Below are 16,212 nucleotides of genomic sequence, written 5' to 3'. Positions count from 1 at the left end.
TACCACAAATCAGCATCAATGAAGAAATAAAACTAAAAAATAGCAGAAATTAGCATGAGTAGGGTTCAAAACCCTTATGCTTTCTAAAAGCCAGAAAATAAAGTGCACTTTACAAAAAAAATATTAAATGATTGTGCGTTGTCAGTTTAATATATATTGGCTGATATTTATTCCTTAAAATCTTAATTAATTTTTATTTCTTAAAGTTTTAAAAATTATAAAGTTTAAAAGAATTTTTTCAGTAAAGCACAAAATGTATTCTAGCTTTTAGAAAGCACAGGGTTTAGAACCCTACTCAGATTAATTTCTGCTTGTTTTGATTTTGACTTATTTTAATTGTTGTTTGCTTTGAGTTTCATTTATTTATTGATACTGATTTGTGTTGGTTGTATGCTTGGTAGATTATTTGATTCTATTTTTTTCATTTTTGGTGTAATGGAGTTCTTTACTTTTAAAAAAAAACTTATTTTGTGCAAAAAATTTTTGATTAATTTCTGTTCGTTTGATATTGACATAGTCTTCTCCAGGGAGAGAGACTGAGCCTCTTCAAAAGTTAAACAACCATCCCTTCCATAAAATCTTTAAACACCCCCTGGGCATAACTTACAACTCTTGCGCCTAATCTCTGGATTTTTTTTAACCCCAAAAGCCTTGTTATATGATATTTTGACTATTTTGAATAAAATGGTTATCTCAGAATTTCTATTAGACGCATTTCGGGACAATACGACGTGCGTGTAGGGTGGAGGGGGTAGCTGCCTCTAATAACTTTGACTCTTAAAATGAGCACTAGAGCGTCTGATTATCAATCCAATGATCCCCCTCCGAAGCTTATATGACGACACTTTCTATAAAAACCCTATATGTCCCCAGGACATAACTTACAACCCTTGCCCTTAGGGCTGGGGGGACTGGTTATCTTCAAAGACATAATTTCCATACCGTTCTGACGGGCTAAAAAATGGTCATAACAAAATTTGCCCTCTGATCACGTTCGACTAATAAAAAAGGAACTAGTCTCTCAATTTCCATTCGAATTAGCCTTTTTTGAAGCAGCTACGACAAAACTTTCTATAAAAACCTTATATGCCCCAAGGGTATAAATTATGACCCTTGTTCTGATGGCTATGGGGTGGGGGGGGGAGGGTTATCATCCATAAAGACATAATTCCCAGACCTTTCAACTACGTTGAACAAAATTGCCATATGAAAATGCTGATCGGAAATGTTTTGGGAAATGATGGGCGTGGGGGAGGCGATTCTCCCTCCGATTGCTTTAGACTATTAAAAAGGGCAGTAACCCTCTCAATTCCCAATCGGAAAAGCCCTTTTTGAAGCTTTTATGACAAAACTTTCTATAAGAACATTATATGCCCCCAGGGGATAACTTACAACCTGAGGGCTGTGAGGGAGTTGTCATACTCAAAAACATAGTTTCCGGACCCTTCAACTACGTTCAACAAAATGGCTATATCAAAATGTTGATCAGAAGTGTTTGGGAAAATAATGGGCGGGGGGGGGCATTCGCCCTCCGATCACTTTTGACTATTAATAAGGGCACTAGCCCTCTCAATTCACAACTGAATGAGTCCTTTTCGAAGTTTAAACGACAATGCTGGCAAAGACCTAATTTCCAGAACTTTCAACTACGTTGAAAAAAAATGTCTATCTCAAAATTTTGATTGGATGTGTTTGGGGAAATGGTGGGTGTCAGAGGTGCCCTTTTAACTTTCTCTGACAAAGAAAATATTGAAAGACGTATAGATTTTGGAATTTTGTGCGGGATGAAAAAATAAAAACTATCAGTAACCGACCAATCAATCAACTGGTATGTTTCACAATAAGTATATAAAATAAAGTAATTAGACCTTGGCGCTCCGCAAGGCTTCTTTGACTAGTAAAAAGCACCAGGAAATGTAAGAGCAACTACTTACACTTACAGATAATAAACAGTAAAAAAAAAACACGAAAAAAGGAAAAACGAATTGAAAATTCTACACCATAAAGGAAGAAAGAAAGAAAGAAAAAGTATTAAAAGCACAGAGAATTCTGTTATTATTTTTTAAGTAGCATAAGAGAGTATGACGCTCTAGCTGACGCGGAAAGTGTGTTCCAGATAGTGTGACATGCCACAGGATTGCCACCTGGTGAAAATAAATCATAAGATTTTAGGGATTTTTTAGTGATTTTCTTCAATAATCGAATGATTTGTGTGCTGATTTAGTGATTTTTTAGTTTAGGCAATAAACAATCACTAGAAATAGTGATAAATCACAAGGGGCGGCAAACTTGAACATTGTCGGTACTAAAAGAGAGAGTGACAGGAATGTAAATTTCAGACAAATTTTGAAGACCATACAACTCGTAAAAACACAAATGGTCACTAGTAAACTGTCACAAAACTAAAAAAAAAACAAAAAAAACATTTTTTAGTTCCTTTCTTCTATAAAATACAAATTGGGTTGCATAGTGCCTTTTAAGTTGTCATGGCTGATTGCTGCCAGGCTTCTGAGTCTTAGTCAAAAACTATCTGATGTACTATAAGTATTATCAATATTCTCACAATTGTTTTTGCATCGCAATAATTTTGAGGGTGCACGAAGTGATGTATTTGGGATTCCAATGCGAGGATGTTCAAACCTATTTGGCAGTAGTGCGATCCAATTATTAAGAAACCAACTATCCTCAGCCAAAAACTTAAGACATGAGTTTAATATTTTCTAAAGTTGCAAAATAGTGGCTCTTGGTTTTTTATTTTTTGAAAAGGAGAGATGTCAGAAGATACAAATTTTATATCTTGGAGATACAGGTTTTTCCGAAGTCTGATTTTCATTTCCGTCTTTACTACTTCCTTTTTCACTGGATTTATTAGCTAAGTTTAAAAATTCTTGAATGTACGTACTAGAGTTGGGCTGTGAAAACAAGGTGAAATTTGTTTTTATCCCTGTAGATTCTAAGTCATATCTAAAAAAAAATTAGTAGATACAAAAAGAAGTTTTAACTGTGTCTATTGACTCGTTGACCATGACCTTTGGAGAGATCATTGCTTAATTCAAAATCAAACTTTTGCGCAATGATTAGGATTGGGGAAGGACAGCTGAAAGGTCCTTATAACAATGTTCCACAGGAGGCTCATCACCACCTTATCTTGCTGGAGATGCGATTTAAGGTAATTTAAGGTTAAAAAAAATATTTATTTTAAAATACTTTTCATCTTTTTGGGGAAACTGTAAAGTTTTTTAATTAGACAAACTGTTTTTTTTTCTCAGGACCCTCGGCTGCTTCAGAGGGATTATTTAAAATCCCTACTAGAAGACTTTGAGGGTGAAACGGCTAAAAGATGGGGCGAAAGTACACGGTAAGTGGATTATCATATTTAGAGATTATAGAGACTTTATCAAAATGTAGGTGAAGATTTTATATATCACATTATTGATTGTACTTTGTAAAGAATTTCTGTGATAAGCCATTGTAAAGATATCCTATTATAAGCCATATATATATAAACTATACTTAAACTATTAAATTATTCCTGTTTCGTCCACTGTCTCGACAACAGACGTGAGCATGTCGATCGTGTAAATCTGGAAAACAATTTGCATGCGCTACTCATTATATTGACATTATTTGAAATTCAGCTTTTATCAAACACTTCTCGAAAATGCGATCTTTACTGTAAAGCATATAAAGCTTAAACACTCAGGATTAAAAAATGTATTAGTTTACAGTATAATAATATTACTAGCATCTCAATATTATTGCCACGTACTTATATAATTTGTAAGCATAGTCAAATGAACAGTAAAAAAAAGCAAGAAAGGATGTGTTTTTTTTTTTTATTTCGGCATTTAGGATGACGAACCAGCTTCTCAAGCAGGAATGATAATTCATTTTATTTTAAATAAACATTTATTTTTAAGTATTGGTCTTTCTTATTACAGAATTTCATGATAGCCACACACAGTTACTTGAGTTTCTTTAGTCATTCTTTTTCTTAGATTCACCAGGGAGAGAGCTTATAAATTAGAAATTGCAGTTTTACCTTATCTACAAATTTGTTTAATTGTTGAAACTTCGTTAAAAAAAATCACTGATAGATCTGCGAAATGTCAGTCATTACAGCACGAAAGCAACAGCACCAACATTAAAGGCTGAAGGGAGTGATCTCCACTACCCACCTTTGGGCTTAATTGGCTTCTACTGTTGTTTTTTTTCTTTTACAGTGCATTCTTGCTTCTTTCCAATTGAATTAATTTTTTTTTATTAAATTTTGCTTCAAAATTTGGAAGAAGATGTTTTTAGATGTTTGCCCGCTTTTCAAATAAACAAAGGCGTCTACCCATTCAAGTTATTCAGTCTGATAATTTTTTTGAGTGGAAGACCTGGATTCACAGGTCATACAATACCTTAGCAGCTTTCACTTTGCTATAACATATTTTTATCTAAAATGGGCTGGCTACATTGTTTACACTTTTTTTCTCGCACTTTCTCGTTGAACTAGAAATTAATACTACCACTAAATTAAAGATTAAGCAAGAAGGGGAGAGGCATCCTTGTAGCACGCCTGTAGAGGTCCGCTCGGTAAGATCTTTGCTGGTCGCAGCATGTTTCACGCCTTCTTGTACATGCTCTTGGTGTTGTATCAAGGATTCAGCTTTGTGTATAATATCAGTCGACATTTTGGGGTATGTCAAAGTATGCCAGAGACCCACCTTTTTTGATCATACCTTTTACCTTTTGAAATCATACCTTCTGAGTTCTGGTTCGAAATCATTCCAATTAAAAAAAGAATTTCTAAAATATAAAGTTAAAAGTTAAAAACAAATCAACTTATTAAGGGACACTTATTTATTAATGTGATATATCTATAGAAAAAACTTCCTATTATGTGCCCCTATTCCTCATTTGGAATATTGTTCGATATCAATCTTCCGAAAATCATGGGCTTAACAACTGACGATTTTCTTAAGTGGGCAGTATGATCAAAGCCCTTTAACTGTCGTTTTTTTTAATAATTTTATCTGGAACTTTAAAGATTTTAGTTGTAAGGGTCTCTCCAGTACTGTTTTCAATCCAAGATCCTGCATGCTATGTTTTTTTCCGCTTTCCACTTTTATATTAATCGTCCTTATAATTAGGAATAACAACGATATTTACCTTGAAGAGGAATTGAGGGAATCCCCTGACGAATACGATGAAGAAGTTCCATTTGACTTAGACCTGACTGGCTTGAAACACCAATCAATACGAGATTCGGAGTATTTACGTCATAGTAGTTTAGGATTTGAGCCATCTGAAGGTAATTTTTCTTTAAGTACAGTCGATGGCGCCACAAGTTAATTCAAAATGTTCATAGTGGTCAATTCCTGCAACTACAGTATATCCACTGTAAGAGCAGAAGTTGTATGAAAAAATCACGTTTTCTACGTTAGGAATGGCAAGAAGTTTACCAATCTCATTCCTTCATAAAAAAACATTCCACGTAGAAATGGTCAAAATTATCAAATATATACGACATATTTCAATATAGTCCTAAAATCCAGACCGCAGTCATTGTATTTCAGGCCCTTTGCTTATTTCTGTTAACAGCTGGCGCTTCTAAGTTCAAAATCACACCCCATTAGGCTGTGACGTTTGCTAATGTATAGTAGACACTCGCTTATTTATGCATTTTTAAACAATATTTTACTTGAAATTCGTTTATGGGTTTTGTTACCCGATTCCGTTCCAGCTATTAATAAATTATTGTTAGATAAGGCATATAAGGCTTTCAGAAGGCAATAAGCCATATCTACATTCAATTTTTTTGTATTACACCCCCGAAGTACTTTATCTATTCTTAGAATCATAAATTCAAAATATATCCCCCCTCCACCCCCCCCCCCCCCCAACAAACAGTTTCAAACAATAGCCAATATACAAGTACATAAAGGAACGCCAAGCAATGATGGATATTTTCAAACAAATGTTTCGTTCATTGAAGTCAATAGGTGCAAAGGATTTTCTTTTTGAACTCTCTCAGTTGTTTGCCCTATAGATTTGGTACGCAAATTGACTCGTATGCCTAATATAAATATAATCGTAAGTAATTTATTCAAAATGATTTGATTTTCATCATCTTACTAGTTCTAAATTATTAGGTTTTATTGCTAAGTTACCGAGAGCAATAAATTTTTTTTATTTTGTACCTTTTCTTCTTTGAGTTAAATTTAGGTGCTTTGAATTCTGATTTTTTTTTCGTTTTCTTTTTTAATGATTCGTCACCGTGATGATTAATACAGATTTTATATATATTTTTGCTTAATTGTAGAATTTGTACCTTCATTGTGGTAATAATAATGTTAAGAATACAAATTCAATATCATGAAAATCACTGTCATAATTTTAACGGTTTTGCGAATTGTAATTGAAGTTTAGGACTGAATCCGCCTTGAAACTTTCTTACAGGTAACGATGAAGGTTTTCAGTTCCAAGATTTCTCAAAACCAAGATCCGATACTAATCTGCCGGCCTACTGTAATCCTCCTAATCCTTGCCCTTTAGGATACACAGGTAAGTCTGAATTAGAAGTGAAAACCAATGCCTTATATAACCGATACCCTCGTTGAGTTGGCGTTAACTTTTAAAATAGGATGCTCCTAGAAATCAATAAATAAATAAAAAATCAGTGCTTTTTACCGCCAAGAACCTAAATTTCAAGCTTATTAATTGTAATTGTTTCATCCTGCGGAAGCTTGAGCCCGCTTTATCGCGGAATAGTATAACTTCAATCATAAGAAACTTCACTCTCAGGCAAAGTGCGTGCATGAGGGTTAGGATAAAACTGAATTTTCTGTTGCCAAGCAACAAAGGGTCGTATGTGTTCTCAACATAGACTACTCGGAGTAGTGTAACAAATCATAATAAATTACAGGTAATTTTTTTTCTTAAAGAATAAAACTAATTCGCTCCTAGGTCGTGAATTATTGAAACAACAGATTAAGAGTAATTTTTAGGAATTTTCGCTTTCCATCTCCTTACTTTATACATTTTTTAAATGGATTATCCTTGTTTTTCTTATTTTTTATTTTTAATATCAAAGATTTTTTCTTCAATTACCGGTATTATTTTCAGCCAATATAAAAGAAACACAAAATCTATTGTTTCAGATTTTGCGCCCCCCTCGCGCAGTCCAAAGTAGTGTAATTTACTTAATTAACTCAAGTTTGGGTTAATTAAACTTGCTCCTAACGCAAGTTTTTCGGTTTAACCTATTTTGCCCCCCCCCCTCTAAAAACATTTTTCAGATTAACCTATTCCCCCCCCCCCAAAAAAAATCCTGGTTCCGCCCCTGCCGTAAAGCAGTAATTCCTAGAAATTACTCTTAGTGTGTTGTTTCAATAATTCACGACCTGGGAGCGAATTTGTTTTATTCTTTTAGAAAAAAAAATTACCTGCCATTTATTATGATTTGTTACACTATTCCGAGTAGTCTATGTTGAGAACACATACGACCCTTTATTACTTGGCAACAGAAAATTCAGTTTTATCGTAACAATCATGTATGGACTTTCCCTGAGAGTCAAGTTTCCTATGATTGAAGTTATCCTATTCTGCTTTCTTTTTATCATTACTGACAAAAGCAAAAATCAAGCTGATATAATTTTATTAAATGGACAACAAAGCGACTGAATCAGAATAATTTAGATCTTTAACGATCCTGTTCTCGGAATGAGCTTCCGAGCTGTAGGACAGTTTGTCCCAAGTTGCAAGTTTTTGCACTCTGATTACTATTTACTTGCTTCATCGGCACTACAGTTGTAAGAATACCTTAGGCTTCTTGACTACTTCAACCGTCAGCACTCATCTCCACGCCAAATTTCTAGTTGTTTTTTTTAGTCACTTTCAATGCCATCTCTTGAAAAACTATCCCGGGATGGCGTTTATCATCAGGACGTAATTGCACTCTTTTGTATTATTTTAGCCCATTCTTCGTAGTTACAGGTCTAGTTACAAAGGTCAAAATAATATAGGTCCATGAGTTAGTTTCAAACAATCTGGAAATACATTATTTCGTCCGAAGAATATAGAAGCCAATACTCAAAATTATATAATATGAAATATTGATGAGAAAAATATTTTATAAAAATCTGAAGGAAAATTCTAAAATAAAAAAAGAGAAAAAAATGATTTGAACTGTATTGTTCTAAGGTACCAAGAGAAAATACTATATTTGTAGTGCCACATATTGAACATCGGAAGTTATAAACTGTTATCCTTATAGAAAAAAAGGTAACTTCGTTAGAAAAAATTTATTGGTAAATATTTTCTGCTGGACAAACATCTAAATCATCTCTGCAACGATCCAGTCCTTTATTTAGCTGTAGCAGCTTAACTTGCTCTGTTTTGACATAGTCTTGAAGTTTACGGTAGAAGTGTTTGTCAACAAATTCCATTATAAGCATAGAGTAATAGATGACAATACCAATCAATCCAACATTACGTGCCATTAAAAAGCCGTTCGCCATTTTAATCACCAAAAATTGATTCTTTCAGAGCACTAATTACGGTTAAGATACTTGGACCCGACTGAGTGAGAAGAATAATTACTGAATTCGTTATTACAAATATCTGTAGCCAGCCAAAGCCCTCTTGAGAGTGTAGCCAGTTGTAAATCGAGCCGTCCTGTTTGGTTTCTTCCTTTTTCTCTTCGATGGGATTTTCGTTTGGTGGATTTTCTTCTTTTTTTCCCTCTCCTTGTTTCTTTTTTTGGTTTATTGGTCCTCGACCTCCCATGCCTCTAAAATTTAAGAGTAACAATGTATAACGTTCTTCTAACTGCTATATTAATTTCAGCCTTTATTATATTATAGTTATTTTCTTTTCTTTTTGTGCCAGAGCTTCATTGATAACATGCTGCTATTCTTCACAAATCATTAGCTTCTTATTCTGTCCTTATTTTTTTTAAGAGCGAAGCGATGGTCATCTGGAGATTGAAAGGAAATGTAGAGACATAGCATAACCACGATTCTTTTTCAAGAGGGGTAAAACTGACCTAGTGCTTTTTTAAACTACAAGAAATGGCTTTCTATAGCCCTAATAAAATAAATAAGCAAATATTTTAAATAAATAATAACTTTCAATATTTTCTCACATACTGGGAAAGCTCGAGCTGGATATACGGCTTCTTTGGAGCACGGTCATGCTCGGAAGTCATTCCTCTTAGTAGCTAATACTGCTATTTGAAGGTTAATTCTGTATCAACTTACCATATTGAATTAACAATAAGGTGTTTGAATTTGCAATTCGTCGTATGTCTAAAATATCAGTAAACTATTAATTGTACAATTCAGTGGCCTAAGATACAAGCAGCTCACGTTTTGCACCATATTTTGTCTTTGAATTTCAATACTACGAAAAACTCTTCATTTCAACATTGATTAAAAAAAACTTTTTCCACAAAATAAGTTTTTCAAAAAAAAGTAAAGAACTCCATTAAACAAAAAATGAGCAAACATAAAATCAAATAATCTACCAAGCGTGAAACTGCCACAAATCAGCATCGATAAATAAATGAAACCCAAAACCGAACAGAAATTACAATAAATAACCGAGTCAAACTCAAAACGAGCAGAAATTAATATAAGTTGGGCGCAAAACCTCTATGCCTTCCCAAGGCCAGAACAAAATTTGCACTTTACTGAAAAAAATATAAAATGTTTTTACTTTTATAACTTTAATAAATAAATAATATTAACATTTTGATTACTAAATATCAGTATATGTATATTAAACTGACAATGCATATTCATTTGTATTTTTTCAGAAAAATCAAAATTTTGTTCTGGCCTTGGGAAGGCATAGGGGTTCTGTTCGGTTTTGGGTTTCATTTATTTATCGATGCTGATTTGTGGTAGTTTCATGCTTGGTAGATTATTTGATTTTATTTTTGCTCATTTTTTGTTTAATGGAGTTCTTTACTTTTCTTTGAAAAACTTATTTTGTGGAAAAATTTTTTTGATTAATTTCTATTTGTTTTATATTGACATAGTCTTTTCAGGGAAAAAGAAAATAACACTTTAAATCTTTTCATTTTTTAAGACTTTATAGTTTGGCCTGCTATTTGTATGCTGGAGAACAACATACACCCTTTTAAAAATCTGGACACAAATAGTACTGTTTAATTTAGTTTCATACCTCCTCTAGTTGACTTGATACCATTCGCAAAAAAATCTGTTTACTTTCTTTGATAGCTTGAATACACTTACACTATTTTTATTTGGTTAAATTTTAAGAGCAAAAGTAGCCGCGAAAGTTTGAACTTAATACCCTCAGTCGTTCTTGGGATACTGCTGAGATGCCTTATTTGGAACTAGCATTATCACAGTGCATTTTGATTTAATCTTTAAGGCAACATTTAGTTTTTCAAAATATTGGGCAAATGGGAGGGTGGGCGTGGGAGGGTGAGAGTGGAAGGGGGATTAGTTGCCGTCCAATCACTTTTAAATTTTATAAAAGGGCATCAGCCCTTTCTATTTTTAATCAAATGAGCCCCTTTCGAAGTTCCCACGACAAATCCTTCGATACGAAGTGCCCTGGTCTAAACAACAACAACAACAAAAAATATCACTAATCACTTTCGACTATTAAGAAGGGCACTAGCCCTTTGAATTTCAAATCGAATGAGCCCTTTTTTGAAGTTTCTACGACAACGCCTTCTATAAAAACCTTATATGCCCCCCGGGCATAACTTAAAACCCTTGCCCTGAAGATTGTGGGGGAGTATCCTCCTCAAAAACATATTTTCTATCTGGAAATCAAGTACGCTGATCAAAATGGCTGTCTTAACACTGTTATTGGATGTTTTTGGGGGATTTATGGGTGCGGGGGTGAGCGACTAGTTGCCTTTCAATCACTTTCGACTATTAAATAGGGCACTAGCTCTTTAATTTCCAATCGAATGAGCCTGTTTTGAAGTTTCTATGACAACGCCTTCTATAAAAACCTTATATGCTCCCAGGGCATAACTTAAAACCCTTGCCCTGAGGGTTGTGATTGCTTGTCCTCCAAACAAAAATATTGTCTATCTGGAAATCAACTCCGCTGAGCTAAACGACTATCAAAAAAGTTTGTTTAGTGGGGTTTGGGGAGTGTTAGGCGGCGGCGAGGGGGACCTAGTTGCCCTCCAATCACTTCCGACTATTAAAAAGGGCACTAGCCCTTTGAATTTCCAATCGAATGAGCCTTTTTTTGAAGTTTTTACGACAATGCCTTCTATAAAAACCTTATATGCCCCCAGGGCGTAACTTAAAACTCTTGCCCTGAGGGTTGTGGGGGAGTATCCTCCTCAAAAACATATTTTCTATCTGGAAATCAACTACGCTGAACAAAATGGCTATCTCAAAATTTTGATTTAATGTGTTTGGGGGAATGATGGGTGGGGGGGGGGCTAGTTCCCCTCCTATCACTTTCGATTATTAAAAAGGGCAGTAGCCCTTTGAATTTCAAATTGAATGAGCCTGTTTAGAAGTTTCTATGACAACGTCGTGTATAAAAACTTATATGCCCTCAGGGAATAACTTAAAACCCTTGCCCTGACGGTTGGGGGGGGGGGAGTTTCCTCCTCAAAAACCTATTTTCTATCTGGAAATCAACTAGCCGACGCTGAACAAAATGGCTATCTCAAAATTTTGATTGGATGTGTTTGGGGGGAATGATGGGCACGGGGGGGCTAGTTGCCCTCCAATCACTTTTGACTATTAAAGAGGGCACTAGTCATTTGAATTTAAAATCAAATGAGCCCCTTTTGAAGTTTCTACGACAATGCCTTCAATAAAAACCTTATATGCCCCCAGGGCTTAACTTAAAACCCTTGCCCCGAGGGTTGTGGGGGAGTGTCCTCTTCAAAAATATATTTTCTATCTGGAAATCCATATCGCTGGAGAAAATGCCTATCTCAAAATTTTGATTGGATGCGTTTGGGGGAATGATGGACGTGAGGGGGGGGGGCCTAGTTGCCCTCCAATCACTTCCGACCATTAAAAAGGGCACTAGCCCTTTGAATTTCCAATCTAATGAGCCTTTTTTCGAAGTTTTTACGACAACGCCTTCTATAAAAACCTTATATGCCCCCAGGGCGTAACTTAAAACTCTTGCCCTGAGGGTTGTGGGGGAGTGTCCTCCTCAAGAACATATTTTCTATCTGGAAATCAACTACGCTGAACAAAATAGGTATCTCAAAATTTTGATTTAATGTGTTTGGGGGAATGATGGGCGCGGGGGGGTGCTTGTTCCCCTCCTATCACTTTCGATTATTAAAAAGGGCAGTAGCCCTTTGAATTTCAAATTGAATGAGCCTGTTTAGAAGTTTCTATGACAACGTCGTGTATAAAAAATTATATGCCCTCAGGGAATAACTTAAAACCCTTGCCCTGACGGTTGGGGGGGGGGGGAGTTTCCTCCTCAAAAACCTATTTTCTATCTGGAAATCAACTAGCCGACGCTGAACAAAATGGCTGTCTCAAAATTTTGATTGGATGTGTTTGGGGGGAATGATGGGCACGGGGGGGCTAGTTGCCCTCCAATCACTTTCGACTATTAAAGAGGGCACTAGTCATTTGAATTTACAATCAAATGAGCCCCTTTTGAAGTTTCTACGACAATGCCTTCTATAAAAACCTTATGTGCCCCCAGGGCATAACTTAAAACCCTTGCCCCGATGGCTGTGGGGGAGTGTCCTCTTCAAAAATATATTTTCTATCTGGAAATCCATATTGCTGGAGAAAATTCCTATCTCAAAATTTTGATTGGATGTGTTTGGGGGAATGATGGGCGTGGGGGGGGGGCTACTGCCCTCCAATCACTTTCGGATATTAAAAAGGGCACTAGCCCTTTGAATGTCTAATCGAATGAGCTTGTTTTGAAGTTTCTACGACAACGCCTTCTATAAAAACCTTATATGCCCCCAGGGCATAACTTAAAACCCTTGCCCTGAGGGTTGCGGGGGAGTGTCATCCTCAAAAACATATTTTCTATCTGGAAATCAACTACGCTGAACAAAATGGCTATCTCAAAATTTTTATAGGATGTGTTTGGGGGAATGATGGGCATGGGGGCTAGTTGCCCTCCAATCACTTTCGACTATTAAAAAGGGCACTAGAACTCTCGATTTCGAATCAAATGAGCCATTTTGAAGTTTCTACGATGACCCCTTCCATATAAAATGCCCTGCTCTATAGGGGAAAAAAATACATAATACATTGTGCCAACATCGTTCTTATATGCCCTCAGAGTATAACTGACAACCCTTGCCCCGAGGGTTTTAGGGGAGTGTCCTCTTCAAAAAGATATTTTCTAATTGGAAATCAAATACGCTGAACAAACTGGCTATCTTAAACTTTTGTTTGGATTTTTTTGGGGGAATTATGTGCGTAGGGGGGAGAGCTAATTGCCCTCCAATCACTTTTGACTATTAAAAAGGGCACTAGCCACTCCAATTTCCAATCGAATGAGCCCTTTACGAAGTTTTTACGACAACTCCTTCAATACGAAGTGCCCGGTTATGGAGAAAAAAAACTCAATGTGCCCACATCGTTCTTTACTTAGGCAGCGCTAGCGCGCTGCCTATGATTTCTATGTATTAGTCTCCCTTGGCAAATATTTAGCCCAAATTACCTCAAGATATGATATCTCTTCAAAAAAAATGCATCAATTAGACTTTGGGGATGCAGTATGAGCAGTAAAATTAAAAAGGATTTTTTCAAATAAGGAAGAAATGTACTCCATTCTATTCTATTACAATTGGTAGGTTCATCAAACTGAGTCGAAATTCAGGCCGCAAATTCCCATCGCTGGTGAAAATGTAAGTATGTTGCCTGAAAATAATTTTCTTTCCAGATAATGTCCATATATATATCTTCAAAGTCAAACGTAATCATGAATAAAACGGTATTGTTCCAGGCAAAAGTACTTTTGAAAAAAATTCCAACAAGGAAAAATATAATAAGTGGAAACAGAATAAAAGAATAAAAAAAGAATACAGCACTGGACTGCATAATCTCTACCAACGGTGCTGACGACCCTTCATCCGGGACACACACGGGGATTTGGAGGCAAGTAATCTTATGCTTTCGCACATACTTCCTGTTTAACTTCCGCAAATTTATCCAGGTAACCATTTAGAGCTGGGTTGACTCTGGCTGATCTTACAGAGAGAGACCACCGATCCTCGATACAAACCAATTTACCGGCGACACCAGGACTCGAGACCCTGTCCACACTCACAAAGGATTTCAAGTTTAGCATGCTAACCATTCAGCCAGGACAGCTCTAAAAATTTCCACAAACATCTAAATTCCAGAAAACTAGTTACAAATGCGTGCTTTCGGCTAGATGAATTAAAAAAGATCTTTCAGTTTTAATCCCCAGAAATCACTTTCCATACCCTTCTCACTCAAACCTTAGGTCCTGGCTAATATACCTTACCATAAACTAAATGTGTGAGTTTGTCAATGGCATGAGCAGACTGATGACTAGGGGTGTTCATATTCCTTACTAAATGTGATTTATTGCCTAAATTAGTAATTATTCTCTACCATGCTCATTGTCAATTGTAAATGAAAAATTACTTTCAAAACTAAAAAGAAAATTCCTGAAGTTATTTAAGGCACTTTAAATTCCAGAATTTTCTAAGCAATTCAAGAGATTATTCAATGTCCCTTAAACTGTTGTTACCCAAAGAGATATAATGGTTACCCAGAGATTTGATGATTTAAAAACAAATACCTGAAATTATTCCGTCTTTAACTCCATTACCAAGGACATACTACGACTGAATAGCCTATGAAATACTTGGATATTCACCTCAATGAGCTCATAATTCAATTAGACTATTTGAGGGCTTCTATTGATTTTTAAGCCAAATTCCTTCAAGGCTATAGGTTTGTTTAATAAATTCGACCATAGTGCTTCAAGCGTAAATACAAAATGGAATGAACAAAATGTCAAGCTTAAGCATATTTGTTTTCCTTAACATTGTAAGCAACCAAACATTTCTATAGTAAAGTTTACGTTCTAATTTGCATTTTGTATGGTCAAGATTTTATGAATTTATAACGCTTGTTTTTGGAGCTCAGATTTCCGGTTAAGTGCATAATTTAGCACTGGTATAGTTACCGGTCTTTTACCAATTGTTTAGTAAAGCACACTCTATATTCAGTATGCCCTCAGCAAAAATAATGCGTTACTCAAATCAACAAACAAAACAAAAATATATGAAAACAAATAATTTTTGACAGTAAAGTAATTTGAAAAAATTTACAGACTGATTAAAATAAGTCATAAAATGTGTCATCATTAGCTCAGTGGCAGAGCTCGTGGATAGTATGCTGGAGGGGGTTTGTTGGGAATATTTCTAAAGATGCCATTAAATGTACACAGCCTCAGAGTGGCTGTGATTTAAAATCCTGTAATTTACGCATTGACTCTGACGATAAAGTCTGTATTTACCTATATATAGAAAAAACGTTCCTGATGGCTGTTTCTTGCTACGGGTAGAAGCTTCAGCTCATCACCAGCTCTTGACCCTGTCTCAAAACTTTAATTTTTAAAACAATAAAAAATCTTAGCATAAAGAGCGAGGTGTTGAGGAGGGGACAGTCCCTTTCATATACAGAATAATTTCTGTTAGTTTTAAGTTGTAATGTCGCTCCTTACTTTCAGCAAAAGAAAATTCGTTTTTTTGATTTGATAACTGTAACAACAGGCGCTGAATATATAGACGAATTGTTCGATAATTTACATTTTAAACATTTATATTTTCTGGACTACTACAGTTTTAGAGGACCTACACCATGCCTTCTCTGATGTGTGCCTAAATTCATGTTGTATGAAGGGTCTGGTGGATAGTGAATGTTGATTTGAGGTAAGAAGTTAAAATCCCGATATATTGAAGGTAAAATCCCGATTTTTGTAGGTAATAGAGATTAGAAAACATGCATAATTTGGCTGAAGTAAGCTGAGTTACAAAAGCGTATTTATTTGACGAAAAAACAAAAATGACTTACATTCGATTGCGCTTGAAAGTGAGAAACTTTCGTCGGGGAAAGAGAGTTTTTCAGGGAGAAAGGGATGTGCATTTTAGGAAGATCCCTGACGTTCTATTCTGCCTATAAAAAAATAAAAATTGTTAATACCATAAATATAATCTTGATATTTGCTGTTTCTTACTGTTTC

General features: G+C 35.3%; 1 protein-coding gene across 2 annotated transcripts in view; it reads left to right on the top strand.

Annotated features, from left to right (window-relative positions):
* Window positions 1-16,212, top strand: part of 7B2 (Secretogranin_V domain-containing protein 7B2) — a 37,941-nt gene that overhangs the window by 2,263 nt on the left and 19,466 nt on the right. For both annotated transcript variants that reach the window (XM_089093492.1, XM_089093491.1), the window contains exons 2-4: window positions 3,270-3,358; window positions 5,139-5,299; window positions 6,448-6,552. In XM_089093492.1, the coding sequence (XP_088949618.1) occupies window positions 3,270-3,358; window positions 5,139-5,299; window positions 6,448-6,552 (355 nt within the window). The remainder of the gene's footprint in view (window positions 1-3,269; window positions 3,359-5,138; window positions 5,300-6,447; window positions 6,553-16,212) is intronic.

The sequence above is a fragment of the Artemia sp. Qi Xiang Cuo genome, chromosome 8 (genome assembly GCF_049724085.1).
Source record: "Artemia sp. Qi Xiang Cuo chromosome 8, ASM4972408v1, whole genome shotgun sequence".
In the NCBI taxonomy this organism is placed as follows: Eukaryota; Metazoa; Arthropoda; class Branchiopoda; order Anostraca; family Artemiidae; genus Artemia; species Artemia sp. Qi Xiang Cuo.
The sequence above is the reverse complement of the archived record's forward strand: the minus strand, read 5'-3'. Positions and strand labels throughout refer to the sequence as shown.